The following is a 15,476-nucleotide window of genomic DNA, read 5'->3' on the forward strand; positions in this document are numbered from 1 at the left end:
CAAAACACATTCTTTTTCAAATTACAAAATCTTATTCTTTTCAAATAATTTCAAGATTAATTTTTTTTTCATACTAAGAGTGAAGAAGAAAGAAACTTTTGTTGGCGGTTATTCAACTCTACATCGATGACAAAATGAAATTGATAGCTCCAAAATTATTTATTTCAAAAATTTTTATATCATTTTTGATAAATTTAATGACAACATATGAATTTGAGTAAAAATCTTTGTTCAAAAATTGTGATAAATAAATATCGGCTAACTATTTTTATACGTAAAAATAATTTATCTTTTTTCATCTTCTTCATACTTGTTTCTTGTTTTTATAAGATTTGAAACAAATCATACGAAGACTTTCTTTCAAATCTGAATCTTTAAAGTTGATTTTCATTTATCTTCATATTTGAAAGATATAAAATTTTTGTATATAAAAAAAGAAAAAAAAGTGTTATAGCTAAAATGAAGAAAGTTTTGTAAACTAAATTATGAAGAAGATGATCAATAGGGAGTGTGGTGTTTTCTTTTTTGAAAAAAGTGTAAATAAAGAAGAAAATATTTATTAGTTAACTATAATGCCAAGTGTTAATTAAAAAAAATGTAAAAAAATAAATAAAAAAGACACTATTTTAAGTCTTTTCACGCGCTTCAGGGAAGTGCAATACACATTTTTTGCCATATCAGCATTTTGTGTCTAATAGATACGTGTTTTGAACAATTTAGGTGTTCAATAGGTACAAGTCTCAATTAAGGTGTCTAAATGAATTATGCGAATAACTTTGAGGGGCGGTATATGACTTAAGCCTATGTCGTTTAACTTGACTTCAAACCACATTTATGTTCTTCAACTTTGGATGTGAACAAGTAGACACTTAAACTTGTATAAAATTGAAAAAATAGACACACATGTCCTATATGTCATCCTACATGTCATTTTTTGTCTTACGTGTATTTTGTCATATAAGACTCATGTGTTTATTTATTTAAAAGTTGGATAGTTAAAGTGTCTTTTTGTGCATTATGAAAGTTGAATGTCAAAGTTATAATTTGAAGCCAAGTTTAGATCCAATATATGTATTATGCCAATCATAAATAATGATTATTATTTTTTGGAAAAGACATAAATTCTCCCGTGAATTTATATCAAAAAGTCATTTATAAGGTTAAACTATAATGATAATCTATTACACTTTATTATTATTCAAAAGTAAATTTAATAACCCCTAAATTAATGTGGCAAAATAATTTTTAAAAAATTTGTATAGGCGCATCAAATTTATTAAAGTAGGGGAAAAAATCAAAATTCAAATTTACCCGCACTCCACTTTCTTGTATCTCTTCTTTTTCACAATCCATCCTTTTCTTCTTCTTCTTCAACCCAACCCTCTTGAGAAAACACATTTTTCTCCCCTTTCTTTTAAAAATAAATCTCTTCTTCTTCTTTCTTCGACTTCTTTTTAGCTTACTTAGCAAATTACTTATTATTAGTTTAAGTTTTGTGGTTTTTGATTTGTATTTGTTTACAAAAGATCTCTTCATATCATCGTCAAGATAAAACTTTTTAGGGATTTCTTAGTTAGTGCAAATATGACTGGTTTTTTTTTGGAGAGAACGAGAGAATTTTTCACTCCATAACTTAACTTCATATTTCGATTATTGTTATTAGCGGTCATTGTTAAAATTTTCATCTTATTGTAATTTTGCTATAAAAAATATATTTATTAGAGAATTTTAACAATTAACTAGAGATTAATTAATGTAAAATATAACTAACAAAAAAAAGTTGATTAAAAATAAAAAATAGATTATTTTTTTACTTCTGACATGGCACTGAGATAGCAGCTGGTACACCACACCACAGGACTAATTCAGGGAAAATCTATGCCTTTTTCTTCTTTTTTTTTAAATAAATACCACGTTTCAAAAATTGTCAATCTTTTTTTATACCTTTAGCATTAAGTTAACGTTTTCATTTTTGTTCATAAATTTTGATGCAATGTCCAACCATTTAAGGGTTTTAATGTTGGAAGTATATTTGGTACTTGCATTTCAATAGAAAAATCATATGAATAAAAATGTAAAAAAAAGAAATGATATAGTTGAACTGATAAATTTGAATATCTTGATATATATAACTGTATAAGTTGAATACACTGATACAAAAGTAAATCTAACAGATAAACAAATTTGATAACATTGATACTAGAAATACAATAATGGATTGATACACTTAAAAATATATTGATACAAAAACAAATACACAGAAATTTACCCCAAAACACCAAATATAGATCCAAATCTTAAAAAGATAAAAAACAAATTGAAACACTTACCATAAAAATCTATTAAGAAATCATTTGATCTCACAAAAATACAGAACACATACCCGTCATTATAATATTTTGGTACATCAAAGATGATCAAGAGGAACCATGACGAGATTAAACCAAAAAATACAGAATTTAGCTATTGATTCATATTGTAACAAAACACAAATGTCTATCTCATGGCCAAACCCAAATGGTAATAGCGAAGACTCCGCTCTCCCAAGGCGATAGGATATGAGATCGCCCCTTTCGGATTAAGCAGGATTCTCAGAAGAAAATCAACTGCAAACTCAACAAAAGGGACTTTGCTCTATGATGATTTTTTAAACTTGGGTTATACAAGCAACACAAAAGAACTTGTCCCAATTCAATGAAAATCATCACATGAAATGAAAATCAAATAAAACAAAATCCAATACTGATAAAAAGATTAGTTCTTTAATAGAATATCAGCCACAACAGGATAATCTTCACTTGTCAAAAAGCAAGAGAAGACTTGAAAGGCATGGTGGCTGTAAATGTAGCTTATGTTTAATGTTAAGTACTGTTGTCAAATTATCTAAACAGCACTTGACCGTCCATAAGCACAAAAACTTCTGAAAATCCCAGAGATTAAGCATCTAATTGGTTGATTTTTTTTCTTCAAGTTGTGTTTTAAGGCTGTGATTAGTTCAGAAACGAAGCGAATAATCTACTCCAAGATTAGTCCTAGACTAAAGATTTAACCAATTTCATGTGTTTTTTCATCAACCAATCTACAGCTATACAAAGAAAATATTTAAGCAAATAGGAAAATGGCTTCAGAATTGCAGAATAAACAGCAAGGCCTATGGGGCCATTCAGTCCCGAAAGATGGTGTTCTTTTATAAGAGATTTCATCACCAGCCATTAACACACACAAAGAATAAAACGAAAAAGCAAAACAGATTAGTAAACAATTGGAATATATTTCTCATGGCCAATCCCAACATATAATTGCAGAGACTCTGCTCAACAAGGCAATAGGATATGAGAAACACCCTCTTCGGATTATAAAATCAACAAAGAGGGTTTGTTTTAGTGATGATTTTACACACATGGGTTATACAAGCATAGTAAAACAAACTCGCCCCATTTCAAAAATTGAACCATCACCAACAAAACAGGAAAAAGAATCACAAAATTATGAGATGAAATTAGTAGACAAGTACCACTGTAAATGGAACCCATCTGTGGATTCATCTCAACGGTTGTCTGGCCGCCGCTGAGTTTAAACTCAGCATTCCATCTTTGCACTAGCGCTCAAGACTCCACTATTTCAATAAATTTAAGCATAGCCTTTATGCGTGTGCAGATACAGTTACTCTCATGCTTAAAGCTGCAGAAAAAAAACTATGAAAACACTGAGAAGATAAGGAAGCCATAGAAATGCTGTAAGAAAAAACTACGGATGCCATTGATGTAATTCGGCAGAGAAGAAAAAAAATTGATTTGGGAATGGAAAACCCTAGAATGATGAATGTGAATGAAGAAAGAAGATTTAAATAGATATTTGTTTCTAAATGGGCCAAATTGTTGGGTAATTGGATTTGGGCTGATATGTTAGATTGGGGAAATAATTTGCAGGCCCAAGTGTACAGATGAACAACTATTTATTGTAGTTAAGGATGTACATGATCGGGTTGGTTCGGGTTTTTCAAATATCAAATTAAATTATTTGTGTCGAGTTTTTAAATTTATATACCAAATCAATAAAACTTAAGTTTTCAACTTCGGTTTTTTTTGGATTTTCGCGTTTCGATAAAGTATTCATGTAAACGTATAATTTACTTGTTCTTCAAATATTTCTTTAGTCCTACCAAAATGCAACTATCTAAGTTATTTCTCATGAAAATAACAAAAAATATGATATAATTAATAACACTAAAATATCCAACAAAAAGATAATAACAAAATCGCGTAAAACAAATATGGAAATTAATAAGTCATATGAAATTGATTATAACATAAAGTACTCAATTATGCTAAAATAAGTTTAGTAAGTATTAGTTACATGAATAAATATTAAAAGAAAGTAAAATTAGACCATGTATTTTAATTATCTAAATTTATGTAAAATTAAAAAAAAATCAATATTATTGTCATTCTTAGTGTTGAATTGATTTTCTTTTTGCATTAATATTAATTTGATTTTCATTTAAACTTTATTATAATTACCAACATGTATGGACTATATTCTTTACTAGATCATTAAGAATTCTAAATTTCAAACATGAAATAACTATATTAAAAGATAAAAACAATGAAAATGTATAAGATATTTTTTAAAAATTATATCAAAGTAAGTATTTTTACGTATAAAATAAAATTTTAAAATTATATATATAATGTTAGATTGATTTGATTTTGAATTTTTTTTAGTTGAAACCAACTCAGCCCAAATATAATCGCCAAACCAAGTCAAATCAAATCACTAGTCGATTTTTTTTTGATTTGACTCGATTTTGTACACCCCTAATTGTAGTAATGATAGTTGAAATTCAGAAGTTTAATAAGTTTAATTGTTTCAAAAATAAATTCAGACTCAAAGGATTTAGCTGTCAAAAAAATTAGTCCTATGGGTTTGAAGTTAGTATTGTGATACAATGCGGTTAGAAAAGACTTTTTTATACAAACTTATAATAGTGTTGGTCAGTCAAAAATGAGAATATCCAAGACAAGGTGAAAATGACCTATCATGATGGTCAAAATGAACGAAACTAGACTAAAATGGTTTAGATATGTGAAAAGAAAAAGTGTAAATGATGTGAAAGGTTGAGAATAATAGATATAAGTACAATGAGAGATAGAAATAGACCAAAAAAATATATTAAAGTGATGTGTTTATACAAGACATGACACAACTTCTTGTAGAAGGTTAAGATAGTGGAGTATTGTTACTCTTGCAATGTATTGTTTTCTTTTATTGTTTATTGTGTTATGTGCACAAGGATTATAGATAATAGTGCAATGATGAGATTGTTTCATTCTTAACTATAGATCTCGTATTTAATCTCGGATATGTAGAAAATCATGTTAAAAGTCATTTCTAAATGAGCCGTACAATGTGCATTCTAAATTTAATCGAAGCTCTACTGTAGACTTCACGACAGATGAAAAAAAAAAAAAGGACTGAAAGAAAAAGGATGATACCCTTATCCGACCCGAAATTAGTACACAGAGTCCCTTTTATTTGCTCTTCTCAGTGAATAAAAAGCAAATTCCCTTTCCTCATCCCTTGCGGCTTACACACAAATTCTCCTCTCTACCAATGGAGTCCCTAACTCTTTCTACTTCTCTATCTCCTCACTGTCCCTCTTTCAATCTCCGCCATGCCTCTCTTCCTAAGCTTTCGCCCACTTTTTCACCATACCCATCTCGCAAAACACCCTTATCCCTCAAATCTTCACTCACTTCTCACCAATCCACTTCAAAACCCCTTTCTGATTCTCATCTAGTTGCGGATGATAAATTGTCCTTGCTACTTGCCTCTGCTCCTCAGTCCCCGGGGATGGCTATGCGTGGTGCTGAAGGAGACGCAATGGGGCTGTTGCTTAGGGAGAGGATAATTTTCTTGGGTAGTAGCATTGATGACTTCTTCGCTGATGCTATTATTAGTCAGTTGTTGTTGTTGGATGCTCTGGATTCCACTAAAGATATTAGGCTCTTTATTAATTGCCCTGGTGGCTCACTCAGGTATTTCTAATTGTTAACATAGAATTAGAATTTATATCTGAATTTTGAAGCTTAGCTTTAACTGGATTTGTGACGCATCTGTCCTACAAGGAGAATTATTGAGTACCCGGTGAGCTCAGTGACTCATGTAGTCGAGCCCAGTTAGTTTGGGATTCAGGTGTACTGTTGCAGTAGTCTATGTTGCTCGGACTCTCCAAAAAGGGTGTCGCACCCTCTAAAAATGCACTACTTTTGAAGGATTTGTCGTGCACCCGTGAACATTTTGAAGAGTTTGAGCGACATTGGTAGTAGTAGTAATTGTTGTTCGGAAAGTTGTTAACTTTAGGGTAGCGTGTGGTTGTTTTGAAGGTTCAAGCTACGTTTTAGTTTTTCTTTTGTCTTAATTGAATATGTTGCTGAAATTTGTCTTATGATGTGAAGTTTATGTAGCACTTCACATAATGTCGGGTAGTTTAGAGATCAGACTGATGAAACAGTTCTGTTGCTAGAATGATCATTAGGAGGAAAGACATATGTCTACGTCATAATTTGATGTAGTTGGATATTTCATACCGTTAGTAAGATACGAACTCTGATGTTGAATATGCGGACCATGTGTGCTGTGTAAGACAAGTAGCAGGAACGTATGGTGATTAGCTATTATTTGATAGGTAAATGTGGTGGTAAGTTATTTTCCTTCCGTAAAAACAGCAAGACCAGTCTTGAGATGATACAAGAACTCTGACTTTCGTATAATGTGTAGATTTCGAGTGATCATGCAGCATGTTTAATACAAGTTGCAGAAATATGCAGTGATAAGTTATTTATTTATTTTTTCTTTATTTTACTTTCCTTTTTGTCTTGGGGAGAACTGGGTATATGATGCAGTGATGAGTTTAATTTATACTTTTTCAGCAACCCTTTTAGCTATGAGGAAAGGATAAGAAATACTTTATTGTTATAGCTTCATGTCAATTCTATTACATCTTAAAGCCATCACACATGGAACTGGGATTAGATTAAGAATTGAAGAACAGAAAACTTCATATTATTTAGTGTAATGTAATTTGGTTAATGTGCTGAAGGACTTTATCGTAAAAAAAATGTGTTGATGGAATTCCTTTCTTGAATAGAAGTGGTGCATGCTAGAATTATACTAGATGAGAATCAGTGTTGCTCAGGGTGAAAGAAATACGCAGGGGTCATACTCAAAACTGGGAGAGCTGATATGCTGTCTATATCAGCTCAATGTGATATGACACTTTTTTTTCTTACTCGAGGTAGAGGCATATCCAGTCTTTATAATGTTAGTTCAGTTTGGATACAGGTTTACTGAATTGCCTGTGTGTTGTATATGTTTTCCATCTTCAAGTATATGAATATCACAATATGATCGGAAAGAGAGAAAAATCCCAAACTTGGAACTACAATAACAATTATACTGTTTCAATGCCAACTAGTTGAAGTTTGTTATATGTATCCTCTATTTCCATTTTTCTTTATTTAGGCCCATTTCTTTTCACTACAATAAAATTAGGGATCCTCTAAAACTAGATGTTCTCCAAATCTCATGGTTATCTTTCAATTACAAATATCTAACCTAACTAAAAGGAACCTATCAAAATCCAGATGTTTTATTTGAAACAGGAAATCAGATGTATGTATCAATACAACGAATTAGCAGGAGATTGGGTATTTTTCAAACTGTCAAAACAGGGGATTGACAAGGGATATTGTTGACTGGGTTGTCTAAAGTGAATTTTGTACGAAAGTAGGTTCATGTAAAGACCTTACCGAGGGGATAATTTCATAGACCCCCCCCCCCCCTCAAGTTTTGCTTTGAAACACTTACCTCCCTTGTGGCTTATAAGAACAATATTAACCTTCCTTGTGGTTTAGGATACTGCATCTACCTCCTGTGTTTTTCTCTAAAACAACTCATTTAACCTATTTATCATTAATGTTAAAAAAATCATCTTTTCTAATTAATGAATTTATGAATATCTTCTTTAATAATAAAAATCTAATTCCTCTTCAATTAGTTTCTCTTCTTTCCAAACAGCTTCTCTAATGTCTGCAATGTGTGAAGCAAATAAGGATGAAAATGACTCCTCTATATGATGTGTAGTGGCGAAAATAAATTAGGTTCCCTTGAGCTTGGATATTAATATCTCAAGTTATTTTTTCCTTTGTAAATCTGCTATCTCATCTTTCTCGTCATGGATTGCAAATGACTAATGGTTGCCGTTTGTTTTCATTTATGATACACATCAAATTTGACTGAAGGGTTTATGATTCTCTTCTGAGTAACCTTTGAATTGACAGATGACAAGTTTTGCTCTCTTATCTTAGGTTCTATTTCATAGTAAGTTGATTCTCTTATGATTATTAATCTTCCTTTCATGATCATGAACCCACTCACTGAAAAGATAGAATAGGCAGATTTTTACGTTAGTAAATAGTTTAAAAGAGTGTTAAAAAGAAATTAAAACAAGAGAGGTAGCGTTATATCTTAAACTACCTGGAAAAGTAGTGTTACAAAGCTAAAATGCAAAAATTGGAGGGAGGCCTTTGAAATTTCCAAAAAGATGCATGCAAAGATGGTCCGGGAGGCAGGCAAAGTTTGTAACGTGTAGGAGAGGAGAGCAAAAGAAGTAATCCAACTTTGATTACTGGTCGAATCTTTGATTAAGGGGAAGGAGATAGCTGCCCTCTTATACTAACAAGCAGGGGTTTGATATAGAAATAATTATATTGTCTATATGAACCCTTCGGGGTGGCCCAGTGGTTTGAGATTGGGACTTCCATGTTGGAGGTCTCAAGTTCGAAACCCCTTGCCAATGAAAGCAAGGGGTTTGCCTTCTGGGTCGAGCTCCTGGTGCGGGTTACTTCTCCTATGTGGTTCGCGAGCTATTGCATAGGAGTGGGGTTTTTACCCTGTGCGCACCCAAAGGGTAGCGGCTGCGGGTTTCCCTTGTCATCAAAATAAATTATATTGTTTATATGATCTACTCTTTGGTGTCTATGAAAGTTTTAGTTGAGACTGTTGAGCAGAACATGCATTATGATTCCTTTTCAATTGCATTTATTTTAGCAGTGTCAGTTTTTGAGTGATCCATGGTATATAAAGGTCACTGTACACTATTTCCCTTCTGTTTCTTTGATTTTGTCAAGAAACTGACGATCTAGTGCTTCTCTTTTTTGTTCCGTTTGCACTTATCTTTAGCACATGATTGTAATGGTCTCTATGCTTTTCCCTTCCCCCAGTAACCTCTTTGATTTGCTCATTTGAGTTGATAACTGAGTGTTCTGTAACTGCATGGTAACATTTGGTTTTCCACTCACTGTACATTATAAGGATTTCGGGGTCAGGTCCAACTTTGATCTATCCATTCTGAAGGCTTGAGTGAACATGCGAGGCCCATACATCAAAATTTAGTTTTTCAATTCGCAAAAATTTCAGTTTTGTCAGCATTCACATGATTATCTTAGTTTCTTCACACATTCATGTCAATTTGTTAATGAAAGAATGTTGAATCTTTTGTAGAAATACTTTTACCTTTTCTTCCTTTTGATGTACTTCTTCCTGTTTACCAGCGCAACAATGGCTATCTTCGACGTTGTGCAGTTGGTGAGGGCTGATGTATCCACAGTTGCACTTGGCATTTCAGCTTCCACAGCTTCAATAATCCTTGCCGGTGGCACCAAAGGAAAACGCTACGCAATGCCTAATACTCGAATTATGATACATCAACCACTTGGAGGTGCCAGTGGTCAAGCAATAGATGTAGAAATTCAAGCCCGAGAAATAATGCATAACAAGGACAATGTTATCAAAATCTTTTCCAATTCCACTGGACGATCATATGAACAAGTTCAGAAAGATATTGATAGAGATCGTTACATGTCCCCAATTGAAGCTTTAGAATTTGGGCTAATTGACGGTGTAATTGACAGAGATAGCATCATTCCACTTATGCCTGTCCCTGAAAAGGTTAAACGTACATTGAGAAATCAAGATTTGATCCAAGACCCTATGAAATTTTTGAACCCAGATATCCCTGATGATGAGATATATTAGCTGGTGCAACAGGTACTTCCTTTGTTTTCTGTCTATGTTCCATAATCTTGACAGCTTATGAGTGGAGCCAAAGAATATGATCAACTAGCTACATTGCGCTCAACTCCAAAGAGCAGAGTGTCTTTATAGTCGAGTCAGGTTACATCACAGAAATGAGAATTGAGTATGATTCTTCTTAGGCATCTTAATGTATGCTTTTTTTAAATTTATAAAGGAGTGTTCATGTTTACTGATACATGTAACTGGCTTTAATAATTTGCTTGATGTGCAACATCTGTTCCTTGCAGTAAAATCCACTAAAATAGACCGGATTTTAGGTATTTAAGTTTACATGTAAAATATTGGTTCAAGGGAAACCACAGTTGGGCAAGATTTAGAAGTTCGAAGAGGCATTAACGTCGAAAAGAGGCTAAAGGGTAAAAGTTCTGTATGTTGCTCATTCTTATGGTAGGAATTTTATAAATGTTATGAATGCTAGAATCAGTCATATGGGTTTTAATGAGCTTAAATAGAGTTATATCGTCAGTGAGGGTTCATATATCCAACCCCAACTTGCTTGGAATTGAGGCGTAGTAGTATTTGTATGAATATTAGAATTAGCAAATAAAATAAAATAAGAACAAAGAAGAGCCAATGCTACAAACTCTATGCAATGATCTATTCTACTCTACAATATTGTATTTTTTCAATGAACAGTAGATTACAATTTATTTATTCTTTTAAAAAGGGATATTTTACAAACACCAAAATTAAGTCATTATCAGAAAGAAGGTAATTGTTGCATCAACACTTACCAAGTACTAGATTTGAACTAGATGGTAAAGAAATCTATGTTGCTCAGATTCTTCAACAATGCCGACGAGCGCTTGTCAGATCCTGCAAAAATAGTGTACTTTTAAAGGATCTGACACGGGTGTGGCGACATTTTTGTAGAGTCCGAGCAACTTAGAAGAAATATCAACATGTAAAGTTTGTAGCAAAAGTTTGACAGCTGTTTGTTCTTTGGTTGACATTGGATTAAATTTATTTCGGAGGAAAAACACGGGGTTAGTCTTTCTATGCATCTAAACTCATGGTGATACTTATAAGTTGGAGAGCTTACTTTCCGTATATGTAGCTAGGCATTACTAAGGAATATCAAGATCTACCTATCAGAAAAAAGGAGTATCAAAGATGTAGGCCTTTTGCAGATATTCAGTTACATGTTTAAAAAAGGGCAAAATTTTCTTCTTCAAGTTTATGGTTGAGTTGAATTTTAATACAGACAGTATGTGTTACATGTCTATTAGATGAACCCCCTAATGAATTGTTCAAAAAGTTGTACAAAAATGTAAATAAACATCCCATGCCTCGGTAATTCTGGCAGATAGTTTGTTATGAATCTGTTGTTTGAGAAAGAAGTTAATCTTGGACTCTGGCAAGGGTCAAGTAGATGTTGTTTTACAGTATGCTTTGAACTTTTAATTTAGAAGCAGTCGTTTCTGTGAAATGGTCCTCTGTGGAAGACCAAAAACAGAAATGGAATTGAAAAAAGTCAAAAAAGGGATAGAACAATAAAAAAGAAAAAGAAAAAGGATTGATGTTAGTCATAGAAGGGAAGTGCTCTGAAAAGACCTACAATCTCATGGAATCCATGCAAATATATAGCACAACGGAAACAAAAGATCTATATAGGTGATACAAACATGTCCGAAATATGTTTGTCAATTAGGACATTTACTTTAGGTCATATGCTTTCTAGAAGTGCTTTTAGCCCTATTGCAGATTTTTATGCTAGAAGAAAAATATAAAGTTTTTAATTTTAATTTTGTATAATGTTGGTCTGAGATAAATGGAGAAACATGGTCTGGGACTCTGGGAGGATTCATATGGTCGACCACAAAGTTGAGGCGTTGCTGTTCTTCTGCTTACTCAATCCTGTAACAGCTGATCTCTGCTTGTTCTATTCTCGATTTCCTTATCTGAACATGAGTAAGTGTACATTAATGGGATTTGGGAAGTAAATGGGGGCTGGGGATCAATTGTGGGACTGGAGTTTCTATTAATCAAAACAAGTGTGTCCATTCTTTTAATTAGCATTATGCTTATTTGTTGAATGAGTTTGCTTTATGACACAAATGTGATTTATGATTTGCTTAATTACTTAAAACTGCTGCTGCTGTTAGCTGATGCATGTCTTTTATCAGGTAGGGATGGCTCTTGGCTCAGAAATATCGCATACCTAACATGCAGCGTTGTCCTCATCGCCATTGTTTGTTGTAGAATTTTCTAGGAGTTACAACGCAGACCATTCATTCAAGGGAGATTTTGGAGAATGAATTGCAATGAATTTGATATTAAAGCCATTATTGACATTTTGTCTACCCTTTATTTTCTACTTAGTAACTAGTTTGTTTCCTAGATTTCTATAATTCCTCTTTTCTCCCTTTTGTTATTTTCATTGAGAGTGGATGCTTGGTGATGGTGGATGGTTCAATACTATTAATTTCAACCATATATTTCACAGTTTCTTGCCTAAAATATGACACTGTTTTCATCTGTCCATAACTTAAGACATTGGAGTGTGGGTCGTTTGGTTCGTGAGACAACGTGGGATATTTCAAGATTAAATTTATACTTCAGACTTAATATTTCAATATCCCGTATGAGAGGTGGGATAAATTAGTTCCAGAATTATAATTTCGAGATAACTTTGTCTACAAATAACTACTCAGTCAACACGCTTCCTGTGTTGATCAAATGATGCTTAGAAAAAATGAGACCAAGTGTGAATGAAGTTAATACCTTGTACATGGTCAAACTATGCTCTCTGTTTCCTAATTTTGTGTCAAGTTTATTAGTACATACAAACAAAGACATCTTTTAGTTGACACAGAACTATTTATAATAGTTTTCTTGGCTATTGAAATCTATTGGCTCGATTGGTTTGACTCAATCATATTAACTTTGCACTAGTGAGTCTGATACATCAACGGTTCGAATTTGAGATCTTTAATTAAAGATAAAAAGAATTTTGAATTTTAATTACGCGGTCACATTTCGATGCAACTGTTGAAAGGGTCACCCCTACACTCCCCCAATAATAGTTTGCCGGCCTTCCAAAAGATACTCCATAAGATCACTAAACAATTCTATTTTGCCGGTTAATTAGTCTTTAAATGTAAATTAAATTAAACTTTAACTCAAAATATTAAGACTCACAGATAGATACCTTTTTTTTTTCTCCATTAAAAATAAAAGAATTATAATTTATCAATGCACTAGGCATATTCTTCTTGCTGTGAGAATATTTAGAGCAGTTTTATATGATGACGTTGTGCAACATTATATAATCAATAAAAATAAATAAATCGAGTAGTCATACATAATATTTTTGGAGTCTAAATAAATAAATATATATACGCAAAAGTGCATTCTTGGAGCTATCCTCCAAGTGAATAATCAGAGGAAAATTAACAAACTTCAGTCAAACATCTTTTATTTATTACTTAATTCTTTCTTAAAAAACAAATTAGTATTCTAAGGTCTTAAATATCTATTCTTACACCGATAAAAATAGATAAAATTTTATAAATATCCTCAATTTAGAGCGTAATTGCGGAATATTATTGTATTCGAGCAATATTGGGTTCGATACATATTGTATCATCTGGAATTAAACGAAAAAGCTATATCAATACATATGGTATTAGTTTATACATGTATTTAATATTAGCTACAAAATCCAAATATAACTATATTTTGTAATTTTTGAAAATACAGTCTAAATATTTGTAACGTCAAAGTAAATTTTCCATAAAGATATTATAATGAGTTAATGATTAAGATTATATTTTTTTAGTATGTCTTAATCATGAGGTTACTGAAAGAATTAATTTAAAGTATACTTAATGTCGTTTTCATTATGAGTTGCTGATGAAAGTTAACAAGTGGCAAAACATTTGTTTATTCAACTATAATTATTTTATTTCATATCATAAAATTTTATAAATACTCCTCAGAAGTTGGATTAGGTGAATAATTTTTAAACTCAATAAGCGGCATAATACAACTTTATAATCAACAAGGGGAGCTATAAGATTTAAAAGTAAATTTTGTTAGGAACCATTTATCATTGATGCAATAAAAGGAGCTAATATCTCAAAATGTCATTTAAATTTAAAAATTTATTAAGTAAAATTATTAAATTTTGTTTTATATTAATAAAATCATTCAACATAAGTATTTGAATCAATAAAATCACTTTTTGTTTGCCCTACACCACTCGCAATTCCTTTCCATCCCAGCATACCTTATATTTTGCGCAGGGTGGAGAGGAAGTGGGGTGAAGGTTCGACAAAATCTAGTAATTTTGATCTAAACCCAAATATGGCAGTTAATATGTTACAATAAATTAAATTACACAACAAAAATGATCAATTTTTAATATAACAAAAATTTTATCGGAAACAATCTATCGAGTATTCCTACATGTGTGAGATTACACGGTGTATGTATTAAAGAATGACAAAAGTCTCACATCGGTGGTTAATGAGATGGGTGGACTCCTTATAATACTTGGGCAATCCTCCTCCCTTTGAGCTAACTTGTGAGTTAGACCTAAGACCTAATTTCACATGGTATCAGAGCAGGCCCATCTCACCCGATGTTGGGGTTCCCAAAATCAAAATTGTCCACGCACCAAATGCTAAGCACTGGGCGTGAGGTGTCACATCGGTAGTTAATGAGATGAGACTTGGACAATCCTCCTCCTTTTGAGCTAGCTTTTGGGGTGTGAGTTAGGTCTAAGACCTAATTTCACAGTATGTTATTTAATTTACTCTCGCTGAATGACAGATAAAATCAGCTTAGGAAAAATATTTAGTTTTCACATGGGATAGAGACAAGTATAAGGTGATTGGCATCTAATCAATTTGGATTTATGTTAATTCTATTAATTGTTGCAATAATTTTTAATTAAGCCCACTACATGTTTGTCAATTTTTCTGACTCAAAAAGATGAGTTTGAATGTGACGTTTGATGCTTCAATTATACACTAAGTTCTCTTTCTTTTTTAACAACAAAGTTGTTAGTATTAATCTTCAATGTTTTAGTAGTAAAGTCTTTCATATTTTTTTTTATGCAATATCTCTACTTGAGTAATTAAAATAAAAAACTTGTCCTTGTGACTGTGATCATTTTTGTATCATTTGAGTACTAACTATAGTTTTTGATCAAAAGTTTATCTTTTTAGTTTGAATCTCTCTAGATGGGGTTTTTATGTCGAGGCAGAGGCGGAGTTAGTATTTTGAGTTTATGAGTTTTGCATTATATGAAAGATATAGGGTGAAACTAAGAACCCATAGACAGGCTTGTAGCTACCTATATGTGTTGAGGG

At 32.2% G+C, this 15,476-nt stretch overlaps 1 protein-coding gene and 2 non-coding genes across 4 annotated transcripts; 1 reads left to right on the forward strand and 2 right to left on the reverse strand.

Moving 5' to 3' along the window:
* Positions 1-3,119: 3,119 nt before the first annotated feature.
* LOC112942093 (small nucleolar RNA SNORD96 family) lies at positions 3,120-3,212 on the reverse strand. Its single transcript, XR_003247970.1, has one exon. It is a non-coding gene; the product is annotated as a small nucleolar RNA SNORD96 family (small nucleolar RNA).
* Positions 3,213-3,484: 272 nt separating this feature from the next.
* On the reverse strand, positions 3,485-3,657 carry LOC112942106 (small nucleolar RNA snoR143). The gene has a single exon (XR_003247985.1). It is a non-coding gene; the product is annotated as a small nucleolar RNA snoR143 (small nucleolar RNA).
* Positions 3,658-5,513: 1,856 nt separating this feature from the next.
* LOC101267919 (ATP-dependent Clp protease proteolytic subunit 4, chloroplastic) lies at positions 5,514-12,618 on the forward strand. 2 transcript variants are annotated; one of them, XM_004245930.5, is made up of 3 exons: positions 5,514-6,038; positions 9,615-10,110; positions 12,285-12,618. In XM_004245930.5, the coding sequence occupies exons 1-2, from the start codon at positions 5,614-5,616 to the stop codon at positions 10,096-10,098; spliced, it is 909 nt and encodes a 302-aa protein (XP_004245978.1). In that variant the 5' UTR covers positions 5,514-5,613; the 3' UTR covers positions 10,099-10,110; positions 12,285-12,618. The 2 variants fall into 2 exon arrangements, 1 of the variants encoding a protein (XP_004245978.1); XR_011211276.1 differs by having other exon boundaries at positions 5,523-6,038; positions 9,615-12,069.
* The last annotated feature ends 2,858 nt before the right edge of the window (positions 12,619-15,476 follow it).

This window comes from Solanum lycopersicum, chromosome 8 (assembly GCF_036512215.1).
Source record: "Solanum lycopersicum chromosome 8, SLM_r2.1".
Taxonomy (NCBI): domain Eukaryota; kingdom Viridiplantae; phylum Streptophyta; class Magnoliopsida; order Solanales; family Solanaceae; genus Solanum; species Solanum lycopersicum.